The sequence below is a fragment of the Gavia stellata genome, chromosome 3, assembly GCF_030936135.1.
Source record: "Gavia stellata isolate bGavSte3 chromosome 3, bGavSte3.hap2, whole genome shotgun sequence".
Lineage (NCBI taxonomy): Eukaryota > Metazoa > Chordata > Aves > Gaviiformes > Gaviidae > Gavia > Gavia stellata.
This window is the reverse complement of record NC_082596.1, coordinates 94,920,518-94,936,682: the sequence shown is the minus strand read 5'-3', so window position 1 is coordinate 94,936,682 and position 16,165 is coordinate 94,920,518. Positions and strand designations below refer to the sequence as shown.

Here is a 16,165-nt window from a genome sequence, read left to right as displayed (position 1 = left end):
GTTTGCCTGAAGGTTTAGGTTTCGATTAAAACCTTCCACTATTTTCCTTCCACTGTAACCTGCTAAAGCAGATGCTATTTTAGGTATTGCACTTGCTTGTTTGAAATAGAGGGAAGCAACAGGGAGGCTTCCTGGCACTGCTCCGTCTCGGTGCAGCTGAACTCCGGTGGGGTGTGCCATTCATTCTCTGACTTCCTTCTGAGCAGAAACCATCAGTTCTTTTCTATCACACGGGATTCTCATTTTTGAGGTGGTGAACAAATGCATAGTATGGATGAAGCTAGCAATCCTTTTCACTCATCCAGGTTTCTGAAGATAAAAAGGTAGTGGGACAGTCCTACTTGCCTGTTGTAAGTGTGTGCCTCTCTATGCTTTAATTCATTTTCAAGGTTTTATTAGCGTAAAGTATGATTGAGGCAGAGAGTTATTTAAAGTAGCAGTGTGCTGTTGCAATAAATCACCTTTTTAGGGAACTTCCCAATGTGTGTTTCTAATACGTACTGTAAAGAGGAGTGTTAGTTTACTTCTGGAAAAAAAGTGTTGCATTTGAGGAGTGCTTAATGATGAGAAATTAGAGAGCACCATGGAGAAAATGAAAAAGTGTGTATTTTCTTGCACATCAGAATTAATCATTTTGCAAGGAATTAGCATTAGCTATTTTGTTGGTTGGCATTAAGTCATTAAGCCATCACTCTAGCCATTAATTAAATGCACATTTTACCTTAAAGTGAATCTGTGTATTGAAACTGGACGAACAGCACTCTGAAGCTCCACAAAGTCTCTTTAGGATAGTAACGATGGCTGCAGCAGCAACAGTCTTCATCTTTGAAAGCACTGAACCATTTCCCGCGTGTTTCCAACCACACAACTTCCATCAGTCCGTGTGGGAGCTGAAGGTGCGCAATACCGTGAGGAAGTTGGCGTGGTACTATTGATGCTGAACGTGGCACTGATTCAGCTGTGCTTCGGTGACACGCTTGCAGAGACTCGGATGTTGTGCTTGGGCTCACGGCTCCGTACAGACTGAGCATTTTACCCCACGTAAGGGCGATCCCACTTCAATATTGGAAGCAGGTTGCGATAGGGATACAGTTTTCTTATCGTAAAGTGTTACGGCAACCCAGGTATCTGCACTGGGAATGACTGTTTTTATCAGATAAACGCAAAAAATGGTACTCTGCAAAGAGGCTCTTTCTCTTCTTGGGTGTACCATATATATCCAGGTTAAGAGTGCTGTCTTGGAGAGAAACATTCGTACTTGTTAACTGGGTAGGAGAGTTCTTGCTACTTCTGTGTTTAAAAGTAAAAATCAGGTAGCTAGCTTTTGGTGCTGCGTGTTTCCTTGTTTGTGCGCTGACTCATGGGAAGAGATGCAGCAAACCTCAACTGAAGCTTTGAACTGTGAAATAAGGTGGTGTATTGTGGTGTTATCGGAGTGCCACTTTTTTTGCAAGACCTCGTGTTAGCCTGTCCTCATTTTTAAGAAAAGAAGATGTGGCAAGTTTTTGAAGGCACGTAGCTGGTTTTGGTATGGTTTCGTTTGGTTTTTAAGAGATTAGGCTTAATAGCCTCGTAGCCACGTGGGAGAAGAAATTGCTTGGCTAGGTAGGGTTGTCTGTTGCGTGAGGTTGGCAGCGGCAGCGAGATCCCCCACCTAGGAGAGCAGCTGGGAACAGCTAGGGCCGAGCATGTGGCTCTCCCGGCTAGTTTTCCGATCAGCAAAGCACGGCCTGCAGTCTGGTTTATATCCGCTTCCAAGGGTGGCCTGAGCTAATACCAGGTTTTCATTTGGTAATGGAGAAGGCATTTTTGCCATATGACAAAACAGATTTTGGCCCTCTGTCTGGCCACCCTAAGATGTGATTTTAAGGTTCAGGTTACATTGGTCAGTATTGTGTGGGCTTCTAACTGCTCCGGTGTGACCTCCCTTTATCCTAATGATAGGATAAAGACCTGGGCAGAGTCATGTCATATTACGTGGGGTAGGGGTTGCCCAACATACGGCTTCACTGCATCTCCCCCGCTTCATATACAGATGAGGGGGAGGCACTGCCTTCCAACCAGCATCCTTGGGGAGGTTTGCGATTGTACATCCTACACGTTCTTAGATTTACAGCCCTATTACTCACGCAGAGCGGGAAGCGGGAGTAAAGTTCCCTGTTTGTTAGTTTTAACAAAACTGTTACGGGCTTTCCAGACTCGATTGTACTGTGTCATCGTTGCCGTGCCTGCATCACTAGATCACGTCTGTTCCTGACCTGCACTGCAGCAGACGAATTTATAAAACGGACCGCAGCCACTTGATTTTTATCCAGATCGTGCTGGTGGTGGCACCACTGGGCTTCTGGAAGACGGACAGCCCTCGTGACATATCCCAACCTAACATCTGCCGAGAGGGGAAGAAGTTTTGAGGGAGGGCCATTTTGTCATGCTTCCATATGGATGAGGGTTTCTTTGGGCTTCACTGCTGGCAGAGGACAAAATCCTTTTGCTAGAAAGCAAGTTGTTCAGCTCATTGTGACTCAAACATGAGGCAGAATTCAAAAACGGGATTTTTGCTTGCTTTAGGTTAGGGGAAGGAGTCACTGTCGGAACAGCTTGCTGGTACTGACATAAAGATGCACACATGTTGATGTTTATTGTCTCTGTGATTCTCTATGGTTGCGCGTGGTGTCCTTACAAACAGAAGGATTGATTTTCTGGTTAGGTGGTTGAATTTGTGTATTGTAATTGCTAGGATAAAAGATACTGACTAGATAAAAATCCTTCTGGCAGTATGCCTTGTGTTCTGATGTACTCCAGCTGCAAAGAACTGGAAAAATTTATTGCCTATGTGATCAGTATCCTAAAGGATATTTCACATACATTGTCAGATTCCAAATGCCGACAACTTTTTATTTTTGGTAAAGTCAGCTTGAAACAAATTGTACTCCTCTTTGACCTTTTCGTTCCTACATGAAACATCATTTTCATGTGGTGCTTCCCTTCGTTCATAGGCGTATTACTAGATTCCAGGGGACAGGGGGAAAAGGCGATCAGCTGTTTCAGTCATGATTAAAGACAGAAATTTTCTTTCACAGTCGTATAATTTCAAAAAGTTGTTCCTTTATTGTTTCCAGATGGAAATAAAATTCTATATTGCATTTTTCGTTCTAACTGAAATATGTAATTATATCTAGTAATGCCAGCACTTTGTGTTAAAAAAAATAAAATAAAAATACATACATATTTATAAAAACCAACAGGAAACAGATGTTAAGCTTAGAATGTGGAGACACTGTAAAGTACAATTATGCATTAGCCCGTGATGTTCTTCAAGTTCTCTCTGGGATATTAACTAATAGTTTTATTAAGTGATGAAATCTCATATTCGGTGTGCAATCTGCATTGTGGGAAAATCTGTCAGCATTGACTAAGTGTGACTGTTCAGTGCATAGCTGTGATTTAATCAAACCTGTGTGGTAAAGTGCTTCAGTGTAGTTTTAGGTGTAGGGAGGGTAAGAGGTGAGGCTGGAACAATCTTAACCTTAAAGCTGTGGGTTAGAATGTGGGGTTTATATCTGAACAGTTACAAAGTTTGGAAGATTGATTTATCCAGATTTCTGATATAGTCACGCAAAACTTTTTAGTTCATTATTCTGTTTCCTTCTGAACTGCTCACTCTGAGTTTCTGGTTATAGAAGGTAAATTTAAGAACACCAGTGGTACTTAAAAGTGAATGGCAAAGGAACAGGGGGTCATCAGGTATTTCTGTCTTGTGTTTGGTTTGTGTTAATAATTTGTGTTCTGCTAAATTCACCAAGTTAACGGTTATGATCCTGAAGTACTTGGTGGGAAATCAGTTTACCAGTGGGGCCGTTGGTTCAGACGTATGGCTGAGAAGAGGCGAATATACTCAATAGGACTTCAATGCTCAAAGCACATGGAGCGTATTTCGTGTAGCTTTGGGTATAGAAAGTAAGCAAAGAAAGGACTTCACAGCAGAAAGATTTGTTTGCAACCTCCTCTTCTCTAGAAGGAGCTTTGAGTGTCCAGGCCGTAGCTGAAAGCTGTGACCACCGCAGCTAGGCTGTGTTAGGGTTTCCAGCTACATACCGGCTGTGTTGTACGTGCATTTCCGATACGTATGACAAGCAATTTACTTTCTAAAGGATGCAAGTTCTTGGATATTGAAGGACTGCTGTGCATCTTTCTACCACAAAATGATGCGGTGGAATAGTCAATACAGTTTTTGAGTTGGCATTCGTGGCTCTTGCTGCATACAGGGACCTGTAGTGACAGTTGAAAAGTTCAGTTAATTAATGCCAGACATTTTGTGTCCTATTAGTAGAGAACTAAGGGAAATGACTTTCAATGACACCAGTTGTGTTCTTAATCCTGAAAGATACTGACAGCGGTGATTGCAGAAGCCGTATGATTTCTTTTTTTTTAAATGGGGGATAACTAGAAGCAGCGGTTCTGACTAGCGTCTTGTTTGACTATGGCTGCTGAACGCCGTCGGCTTAGCTCCTCCGACAGAAAGTGTGGTTGAAAGCTCCCTCTTGGCCACATCCGCTGAAGGAGATCAAATGGGAGATCAGCGGGATTCCGCACGTTACTGTAAGAGAAGCAACTGCTAGTGGGTTTGGGGTTGGTTGGATGGTCTTCTGAGATCCTCTAGATAGGAAAACACTTTTTAGATTTTTAGGAATGGGTTTTCACTTTTCATACTTCGCAGCAAGATTTTCATTTTTTAAGGCAAAGAAGAGAGGAAGACAAATGAAACCAACATTTTCGCGTAACTAGAGAATTTCCTCACTTGTGACTTTAAAAACCAAAACTTTGTGGTAAAACAAGGTAGTTCCTTATTCTTTACTATGTACGGTGTCTTTAACACAGGTAAATACAAGGTAGTTACGCTTTTTTTTTATTAGTTCCTGCTGGCCTGCAATGTGTGGCTAGTTTTGTACACAATTTAAAAGTAGCTACTATCATGGAAGGAATGAATCCCTATTTTAAGGTTAAAAAGCAACCCTTAGAAAGCGTACTTGTTGTTTACTATGAATGCAAAGGGGAAAGAAGAAAATCTTAAATTTTTAAACGTAATATTCCCTGTATGTCTGGGATAGAAATCTGGGGTTTTGCTATCAAATGATTCTCAGCCTTACAAAAGCTGGAATAAAATAACACTTTTGTAGCTAGAAATTCTAATAAATAGTTGATTACCTTCAAAAGGAATTCACAAAGGGATCCCGTATTGAAGAGACTGTTATTCAGAAGATGCCAAATTTGAGTGGAGTGAGAAAGAATTAATTTTTTTTCTATGTTGTAGGGTGAGTTATTTTTAAGAACTTGACAGATTCAGAAACGTGTTACAAAAACTTGACTTTTATTGGTTTCTGGTATCATAAATCTGTTTTTGAAGACTGAACGAAGCGCTTTGAACTAAGAGATAAGCAGAATAATAGGCTTGTGGTACATAGCCTAGGTTCCAGCCCTTTTGCCATTTGTTGTATTTTAGAAACATAATTTATTACTGAGAAGCAAAAAAAAAAATCACAGATGACTATTAGGATGCTTCGTATAAACTATGTTTACAGTATTTTCTAAAGCTTAAAAAAGTAGGAAAGTTTTCCTCATTTTGTTACTTTATTTTACAGAACTTGCTCTATGCTGTTTCATTCTGAAAATATATTCTAGCGGAACACCTGAAATTATTAAGGGCATGGGCAAATGGTTCCATCTGAAACGGACACATAAAATTTGTATGGGTGCATGGTGGCCTTTTCTTTACTCTTTCATTCCTGAAGCCAGCTACCTCCGGCTTCCGCTGAGAGCCAGCTTCACTGCACACAGCCTTTCTGTGCATCAAATTGGATGCCCTCTTTATCAGTGTAGTTATTACTGTAACGTGTGGTTTACAGACCTGAGATAGAGTAGATATTCCACTGAATAATGTAACCGCTTCTCTTAGAGGTGTAACCGCATCCCTTATGTAATAGGATCTTAGAGACTTTCAAAACTGCTTTCACAGAATCACTAAGGTTGGAACAGACCTGTAAGATCATCAAGTCCAACCAGAAGTGATTTGAGAGATCTCAGGTTTTGTACGCATATGTTTGTCAGATGAAAGTTGCGTGTTGAGCGAGCGTTTTTTCTTCTTGCTCTAAAAATCGGTGCTTTTAAAAGGTGGGTACCTGAAAGTTAAAAGGCACAAGGGTGTTTACCTTCTCTTTGAACAATCTAGGCCAACCTTGTAGAAATACAGAGAGAAAATCTAGCTGCCTGACTAATATTGCTGATTAATGTTCTGGAAAGAATTTGTAAACAGTTGCAACTTAACAACTAAATTTGGCAGCAGTATGTGTTGTCAGACAGAGTATCTGTGCTGTCAAAGAACAGAGGAGAAATGGTCTGAGCAAGCCCGCCTGGAGCGCGCAGAATGCACGTGGCAGAAGCGCAGAATGCACGTGGCAGAAGCGCAGGCAGCGCGGCGCTCGGTCCCAGGCCGTGTCCTGTGTGCTCACTGCACGGGGAGAAAGGGGAAACCTTATGTGAAAACTTGGTTGTGTGTGTAATATGGTTCTTTGTCCAAGTTCACTTATTTTTTGCAGGGTAAAGATGAACAAGCCATATTGTACCATATCGCACACGATCTAGATGCTGTTTTGTCGCAACTTTTAAATATTTAAGCTTTCGTGCTAGACCGTATGTCCTTAATTGTGTAAATAATACAAATGAAAGAAATGTGACCGCCATAGTCTATTCGTCATCTCATGTTCCATCACCCTGCCAAGCCTCAATCAGGGGTTTGGTTTGGCTTTGATTTGGGGGTTTGTTTGCATATTGCTATTACGTTGACTTCGTTTTCTTTCTGACCTTTTGTATCTGTACAAAATGTATAACATCCTCTGCCTCTTTTCAAGCTGTCACTGTTTTTACCTGCACCCTGATTAATTCTATCCATTTTATAGCCAAACACTTTTAATTCCTGGAGTCTTTATCTCTGAAAAAACACGGGTAACATATTTCGGAGCCGTATTGGAGCAGGTTTGCAAATGGCCAGCTATACCTTAGGTAGCAAATGGCCAACTTTAAGGATACTCCAATTAGAGACATTCTCATATTGGTATCTGAGAACTTATTTGACTCTGACAAGAAAGCAGCTAGCCCTTGCCGTCTTCTGAAATTGAAATCAGCCACTGTCTGAAAGCACCAACTTTCACAATACTTTGCCTCTTAAATTTTCTCTTAATTGAATAACCAGTACTATGTAGGGAATGTCATCCCTGTCTCAAAGGAAATGCAGTGCTGTAGCTTGCTTCCTATTTTCTTTAAAAACAAAATTGCTTCCAAATATTTTTCACCTGTCCCTACTGTTTCAAACTGGGCCACTGCAATTCAGTATTATTTGGGTTTCAGAAGTATTACTAGTGATGCTTACCCCATATATTAATTCAAAGGACTTTGTGTATTGTTTTCGTAATTCTTGAGCAATGCTTTTTTCTTTTTTAATAACTCTTAGGAAATGGCGAAGATTCTCAATCATCCAAGAGTATATGCTTTTCTGCACATACCGGTCCAGTCAGCCTCTGACAGTGTGCTCATGGACATGAAAAGAGAATACTGCGTGGCAGACTTCAAACAAGTAGTGGATTTCCTTAAAGAAAAGTAAGTCTACTCATATTTGAGAAAATAAGTGTTGGTTTTTTGCAATGTCAAGAACATGTGGCTGAAAACACATTTACTTGCAACTTCATAATTAAGGTATGAAAAAGAATGAGCTTTTTTTCAAAGTCTTTGAGTTTTCGGTAAGCCCCTTGATGTGGTTTGCCCCTTTGCTTGAGCTTTTATAAGCATCTTAAATCTCTGCATGACATGCTTTTAATTTGTCAGTATATTCCTAATCTTTTTCAAATAATATATTCTTAAATTATTTTTTACGCTTAACCTACTATATGCAGACTGCTTGAAGTTAAAGTTATTGAAGTCATCTTTAATGTGGCTTTTGAGCATTGTGTACTTTGTGTACTGGAGATGATCCAGCTCCAGCAAATGTGAATGGGTTGGGTTTGTTGGGGTTTTTTTTTTTCCCCAAGAAGTATTTTATGTCCTATAGCTGATGTACATTTACATCAATATAGTAATACTCTAATCTTGCTTATGGGACTGATGATTTCTAGGATAATTTCAAAATTATTTCCCTTAACAACAGAGCTAATTGTGAGGACAAGAGAGAGCGTATCGTAATGTGTTTACTTATGCTGACCGGAAGATGAAGGTTACATTTGCCTGCAAAGCTTTTGTAATTACAAGTAATAATTTAATATCCAAAGAAGTCTTTTCTTAGCTTTTAAAATTTAATAGTGATATATTTTCATGCATATTTCTGCACCAATTTTCCTAAAAATAGGTGTCTGGAGAATTATTTCTGTCACCTTGTTTGGCTACTTTCTCTCTTTATCTGCTTTTTTTGTTGTTTGTGTGCTTGTTTTAATGCATTAAACATTTTGACACATAAATTGCATTAAAATAGTTGTACATAAAAGAATCAAATTTTCGTAACCAATTTTTCATGATCATTGACAAATCCAGCAGTCTAGCTATGTAAAGCACATCATGCAAGAGCTGCATGGGAGTTACAATATGTAAGAAAGAAAAGCCAACTGTGACACAATAGAATCTATTTTGCAAACTGTGTGTGTAGTTTATAGGACCTTCCCATGCATCTAGGACAACTGGTGGAAATGGAGCCGCTTGTCTTCATACAGGTTGATTGGGCGTTAATTTCCCAGCCTAAACAATGCGCTTGAGTTCTTGGCGCTTAATTCTCATGTGACTATGGGTCCGTGTTAGTTTTTAATGAACAGATATATTGTATTCCCACGTATCTTAAGTGGGAGCTGTGTCAGTTTTTGTCTTAGTTGACATGAAGCTGATTCATTATTCTCTTCAGTAGTTTTAGCATTGGCAGCTATTATCGTAACGGCAGCTGGATTTTCGATAACCTACTATAGCTGGCACATGTTGGGGCATATGGGAGTTTATTAAATCTTTCAGCTCTTGCACACAGAAAAGAGTGAATTACTTAATATCCAAATTTAAAACAGCTGTTTATTGAGTATACAGTAATCTATGACATACGTCTTTTTCCACAGGCTTTTTTGTAGTGAACTTAACAAGGAAGGAATAATTGGTTTGATGTCTTAATTTTAAATAATAATAAACTTTATTTATCCTGCTTATTAAGAAACTACCAAATTATCTAGTAGTTCCTGTTAGAAAACAGTCTCTAAATATTAAGATGGAAAATTCTTTCTGCCATGTGGCAGCAGGATGAGGGGGCTATGCAAAGCAGAGAAAATGTTGTGGATATCTGAACATGTGCACATCTGTAAAACTAATATATATTTTTTCTTTCTTTTGCCCTTAAGAGGGTAGTGTCTTCATTTGTAGGCTCTCCTCTTATGGCAGCAGCCAGCTATTACATTCCCATATAGTTATTCCCATAAAGATCTCAGCACAAAGTTTGCCAGGACTTAACATTGCTGCAGACAACTCCAGAGCCTAGAGCCAGAAGAGCTAAAATTAAATATGTGTTTGAACTACTTTAATAGCCAAAAGGGATTATTTCCATCTTCCATTTATCAAAAAGGAAAAATAAAACAAAAGTAGAAACCCCTATATCTCCTTTCTCTATTCCTAGGGCCATAAAGTCATCTAGAAGCTTCCTACGCAAAAAGTACAGGGTCTCATCAGTAGATTCCAAATGGCGTCTTCGTCTCTAAAACATGACATCTGCTCTGATAGTATCTTCACCTAGAACTCTTTTAAACCAATAATTGTATAGGCTGACCGGCTGCAGAAGTCAAGCCACACATCAAGGAATTATATGGTTATCAGTTAAGTGCTTAATAACTTGAGTTCAAACATCTAAGCAAAGAGGAATGAAGTACAGCACGTATAAAATGAAGGGGAAAAGGAAAAGAATGTGCCACGTCGTCTTTTTCATTTTGGAACCTCAAAGATACCAAGTGACTCCTCACCCTCTCTTTTCTCAATCAGGCCAACAAAACACTCTGGGGCTTTTTTCCCCCAGAAGAAGGAGCAAATGCCTTCCCTTCCTCTGGAGAGCCAGGAGTGATTGCAGAGGTATCTCCTGCAGAGAGTGGGCATTTATTCATACCCTGCTGAGCACGGAACGCCTTACAGAGAAGCTAGAGTTGGCCAAAGCAATTACCTTTTGTGTTGAAACTCACTTTTTAAGAGAATGGAGCATTCTAGACCCTCTGAGACTGTGAAGTTAGACATGTCACTTTTTTCTTCTCTTTGAGGACCCTTTCTTCAGGCAGGAACCCAAGAAATTAACTTTAAAAATTAATATCATGTTCTAGTGCAGTCTTTCTGCGATGCAACACTTTGGTTTCTAGAGCCACTCTCTCCAGCCAGTTGCCAACATTTTTGGTTTATTATGAAGATCAGTAGCAAAATGTATAGAATATAAAGCCAGAAACACAAATCCATTAGACTGAAAAACTGAACTACCGGAGTCTTGTTTTATACTTTTTTAGAAATTCCTTCTCTGATATTTCACACTTTGCACTGACATTTCAGTAAATTCAAGTATTCAGAAAAATGCTGTTGTGCAGTTGATAGGTCAGTAGCTGATCTACAGATATAATATGTGTGTGTATATAGATATTTACTGAGGATTTATTTGTAAACTACTCCAGAGAGCAGCAGCATAATGAACTGAGGATGTGCCGATTGATTTAGAAGGTGATCCTGTACAACGTGTACATAGGCTGCAGGGACTAGGGACCAGTGCCCTGGTTCGTAGTCTGTAGGGACTAATACAGCAGTGCGGAGGGACTATTCTCAAGGCTGATTCTTGGATGAGATATTAATTTCAATGTGTTTGCAACTAAATACAGGAGCTTTAGAAATTGCTGCTTAGTAAATTTAATCCAGAGCCCAATTTAGTCTTATACCAGAAAGTGTTTTAATTGTGGGGTCATTATATCAAAATGCAAGTTGTTTTTCAAGTGATCTCAACTCTAAAGATTGAGCATAGATTATATTTCTGAAAGGTGATGTTTGTAGTTGCAAAAAGAGCAAGGCTGCTTTAATTATCTCCAAGTTTTGCAGCTTAATCGCCTGAAATTTACTTTTGCTGGTAAAAGCAAACAATTGGAATATATTTTAGTTAAAGAAACCTAAGATCTGAATGTCATATTCTGTAATTGCTTGAATAATCAGCAATGTGAATATATACCCATTAAAAAAATCCTTGGACTGGTAATGTGTTTTCCAAATTTCTTGTTTGTTATTGTTGACCGCACTGCATTCTCTTACCTTTCTGGTTTGTGAAGCGATTATGACGTTCATCAAAGTTTTATTAGTCTTTCCCTATTACTACCACTTGATAAGATAAAAGAATTGTAAAACCAAAATCTAGACGAATAAAAAAAGTCGAGAGATTTAGAGCTAGGCTGAAATACTCTACCTGTCTGTTTTGGGAAGTAGCATAATGCTGAGGAGAAGCTGGATTTGCCTCACCGTTTGGTTTTGTTCGTGTTCTGAGGTAGAGGCGTAGCATTAATTGTGGGTGGCTGCTGCTCTTCGCTTGAGATTGTCTCATAATTCACACTGGAAACATCGGAGCTTTCCAATATCATCTGAGAGCCAGCAAGCTTGGGCTGCCAGAGGGGAGAGCCGCAGCTCCGTCAGGCGGAAAGTTCTGTTCTTTTCTGCACTATTTCTCTGTTCTGCATTAAATCAGACCTACCTAGGAAGCCTGTCCTACCCTCCCTTGCTTTTCATGGTAATTGAGTACTGCTTTTTCGGCATATGTAGACACATAATTACATGCAGTTGGGAAAAGAAAGGGAAGGACCGAAAGTGAGTGAGTGCAGTGGGAAATAAATCGCAAGCTTGGAAGGAGATTAATCACTCGGGTGTAAAGGCAAATCTTAGTTGCCCAGCAGTTACAGACAAGTGCTGAACGTCTGAAGAAAGCGGAGATGATGTCCAAATTGCGAGAAGGTGTTATATAGTCCTTTGGGACAGCTGGCTTCGGGGAGGCTCCCTTCTTCCCTGTGGCTTTACAGGGAGTTAAGCCAACAAATGGTAGCTCCAGCAGCTTCCTAGGCCACCTCTTAATTCTGTTTTTAAGGATTTGGGGGGATTCAGCAGTGACTGTCTCATGTTTCTTTTGATCTGCCCTGACTTTGGTCTCTTTTGTTGCGGTGGCAGCCAGACAGGCTGCTTCAGGGTAAAACGGCACGGCTGGGAGCAAAGAGGGCTCAGCTGCCGTCTCCTCCCAGTCACGCTGTACAGCCACGTTAGTCTTAGCTTTTACAGCAACAGTTGAGTGTCTGAATGAACCTGTTCATAGTCCGCTTTCTCAACGTCGTTTTGTCCACTGTGTTTCGGTATGGCTGCTCTTGCCTCTCTGAGCAATTGCGCAAGCAGGAATCTGTTTCCCAGGTTCTGGTCTTCTGTTGTGACCTTGTCTTTATTCTGGGCATCGTAACGCATACCATAAAAGCTTCTGTGGGCAATCAGCTGTTTATCACGGTCTCTGTCTGTGTTTCTTGTGCAAGTGAGTATCTTGCCATCCAGAAGTCTTCTGCTGGAACATTTTCTCTATTTTCTAACAGCTAATTTTTGACTGGAGTAATGAACAGGGAAGAAATATCTTCCCCAAAGCTTGCCTCTAAGTACTGTTATTTGGGTGGTCAAGAAAATTCTGAACACTGTAAATAATTCGTAACTGTAAATAATTTTCTTCTGAAAGATGTCCATATAGTAAGCTTCTGAATATTATTAAGTCCACATTGCATTGAAAGACAAATGGCTAAATGAGTCATCATCGATTTTGCAGCTATTCCAGACTATTTCAGTTACTCCAGTTTTGAAACTATCCCAGGCCTTGTGGCAGTAGTATTGCCTTTATCATGTTGTCGTGCCCGTTACTGAAACTAGAATTTGAAGGCAACAAATAGAATAATTTTAAACTAACCATTTACTATCTTTACGTACATTTTTGTACTCACTTTCACAGTGCAGGTGATTATGACGTAGACTATAACAGCTCCCTCGCTTTTTTTCCCAACATGAATGTGTTTCATTTTCTTTCTGAAAATGCACTTTTGTTTCTCAGGGAGAGACATCGTCGAGCTCGTTTTGCAGATGTGCAAATCGTGGCCCTAACAAACCGTGACAAGTCTTTCAGATTTAGGCTTTTTTTTTTTAATGGGTTTTAGTCCATCTGTTCTGTCAGTCTAACTACTGCAGATGCAAATGTCATCTGTTTAAAATCCTTATGACGTTTTCTGCTAAGAAATTGCTGAGTGTATTTGGTACTTATCTGTAATTTTATACCTCAGTCTCTAGACTCTTCTCTTTACTCTGTCTTTTGTCTGCACTTGGTGTCTGAACTAATCACTTTACCAAATGTGTCTCTCTTTTTTTGTGTGTTTTAAATGAATTGGGTCTTTGTAAAAAGTATTGAATTAGCACCAAAAACTAAAACGTGGGGGGTTTTCACCAAACAGACACAGCACAAAAATAGATTGAAGTTTGTGTCTAGACTTCACCCTAGTGATCAGTGGTGTCGTCTTTGATGGACTACAAGCTCCTTTTGCCACAGGATTAGTTGTCTTCAGGTGTCGTGAAATTTAAATTCGGCCTTACGTAAAGCAGTTGCTAAATTTACACATCTTCCTGCCTTGCATTTGATTCACGAGGTCATGTAAAGGGATACAAGTAAGTGAGAGGTTTCAAAGGTGTTGAACACTTGCAGATCCATTAATTTCATTAGGATATTTTGAATATTTAGTGTTCAACTACCTGAATTTTAAAAGTATGTGTTTCTTTGGTACTGACTGGGGAGAGACAAATATTAGGCATTCCAGGATAGCTTTTTTTTTTTACTGTAACATTACGCCAACCAAGCTAAATGTTGTTTTAGGAGGGCAGTCTTTCCATCTTGGCTTGTACAGCCCTTTTCTCAGCAAATGCTACTGTACCCTTATTTTCTAACAAGAAAATATACTGCAGAGATTTTCTGGAGGGGGAATGGAAGGAGGGAAGGAAGGTCGCTTACAAATATCTGCATCTTTTTAACCTTCTGTCTTCACTGTTCTACAGATTGTTGAAATAGATTTCAGTTAGTTCATGGGGAGACCTCTTACTGCCATGGTTCGCATAATTAGAGCCGTTGCCACTTTATAAATTACTAGTCATCATTTTATAGCGTAGTCTTTCACGCCAAATGCATCAAGGTTATTAGGGTTTGCTGGGCTGTAGGCTCTTGGTTATTCTGTTGCTTGTACGTCAGGATGGCGGCTGCCAAAAGTGCGTGCTTTTTTCTACTTTTGGTGGTCCCATGTCTTGTAAAGTGCAACTGCTGAACTCTTTCTGTAACAGTGCTGGGGCAAAACTTCATTTGCTGGACAGTGAACTAAAAACTGCAGCTGAATTTGGGGTAATGTGGAAATTGCATTAGACTCGTGGTTGTTACTTGTAGAACTTTATTATAGGCACTTCAGAAAAAAACTGTTAATAGTGAATTAGCAGTGAGTCATCTGTATGAACGATGTGAATGTTTATCAAGTTCACTTTACAGCCCTCACTTTGTTTTATGTCTGTATAGATAAGGAAATTATTAAAGTCTCTGGCTGTGTGGCTGTAAAAACCCAGCCACATCTATGGTAATTCTAACTTGACAGAAGTCTTCTGAGAACACCCAGAGTGTAGCAAAAGTTGTAATGACAGTGATCTCTAGAAGTTCAAGTTTTCTTTGTTTGGAATCCTAAAGAGCAACAAAAAGCATTTACCTTGAAATAGTGTGATGTTTTCATACTGGGAACACCATTTTGTGTCTTACTACACAAGGCGTTATTTACTCTAAAGAGTATACAAATAATAGTGTAACAGATTCTCTGAAGTTTGGAGGATGTTTTCGTAAAACCACTGTGACTTACATTTTTATTCAGTCATGTACCCACAAGAAGAGTTTGGAGTAAAGCCTGTGTAGTGTTTTTATGCTAGATTCTGTGCTTAATAACTGTAATTAATATAAAAGACAAGGTTTTATTCCCATAAGTTATTCTTTTTTGAAACAAATATTTGATGTTTCACTGCTATGCTCATTCTTGCTTACCTCTTCCTTCCAAATATTTCTTCCAACAAAATGAATTCTGTTTTAAATGAGATTGTAGAATACATGGGCCTAGGACTGTTCCGTAAGGAATGTGATTAAGAGTCAGCTTGGAGGACTATAAGACAGGTTGTAGTATGGTTATAACTAATTTGGGGTAGTACAAAAATGAGAAATACAGAACTGGGTTGAAAAAAAGTCTCTTGGATGTGTGCGGTAGAATAATGAGAAAAGCCCACGGGGGTATCTCTTTGACCGTTCGCAGTGCTCATTTTTCAGAAGCTGTCTTTGTTCAAGGGGATCGTACCTTGTGTGAGCAAGAGACTTGAAGTTTCAATGCATGACATGGTAGCAGTAGCCTTTGCAATAAAGGGGTATTTGTTTCTCCATATGCATATCGTATAGCTACAGTATGTCACCCAAGTTCACGGTAGGAGTATGGCTGCAGTCCCCATTTTCCTGTGGCCTGCGCTGTTACTGGTACATCTGTCAGGCTGTTGTTCACGTGCTGATCACACTTCGCCTAAGGATGTACGCGTGCAAATACTGAAGTCCAAATTGAATCGTGTAACGTGATGTTAACATAAAGTCATTCTGAAGTTACAGGCTACTTTGAAGATTAGGTGGCACTAAATGTAACTTCAGCCTATTTATTTTTGGGGAAGGTACTGTTTAGGAAACGATGATTTCAAAATTTCTATATGCTCCATAATTTTTTAGATGAAGTATCTTCACCTTCTGGAGCAATTGAGTTCAGCATACTGTCCTGTTCAAGCAGGTTGTGCACGCTGTTCCTGTTTTACAGAATTTTCTTCTAAATAATACACATATTTTTCTAGAGATTGAGAATCATTATGAGAGGGAGGTTTTTTTCTGGCTCTCCTGCCACTGTTCCACTCCCATAGGTATGCGTAGAACCTGGCGGGTGAAGCCTGGGAAATGAGTGCCCAGGCTGAGCACAGCTCGCTGGGTGCCGGCTGGCCAGGCACGCGGGGCATTCGCACTTCGGGTGCTTTGAGG

General features: G+C 39.7%; 1 protein-coding gene across 1 annotated transcript in view; it reads left to right on the top strand.

Moving 5' to 3' along the window:
* CDKAL1 (CDK5 regulatory subunit associated protein 1 like 1) overlaps positions 1-16,165 on the top strand; it is a 440,756-nt gene that overhangs the window by 283,940 nt on the left and 140,651 nt on the right. Inside the window, exon 11 of the mRNA XM_059815360.1 lies at positions 7,505-7,650. Within this exon, the coding sequence (XP_059671343.1) occupies positions 7,505-7,650 (146 nt within the window). The remainder of the gene's footprint in view (positions 1-7,504; positions 7,651-16,165) is intronic.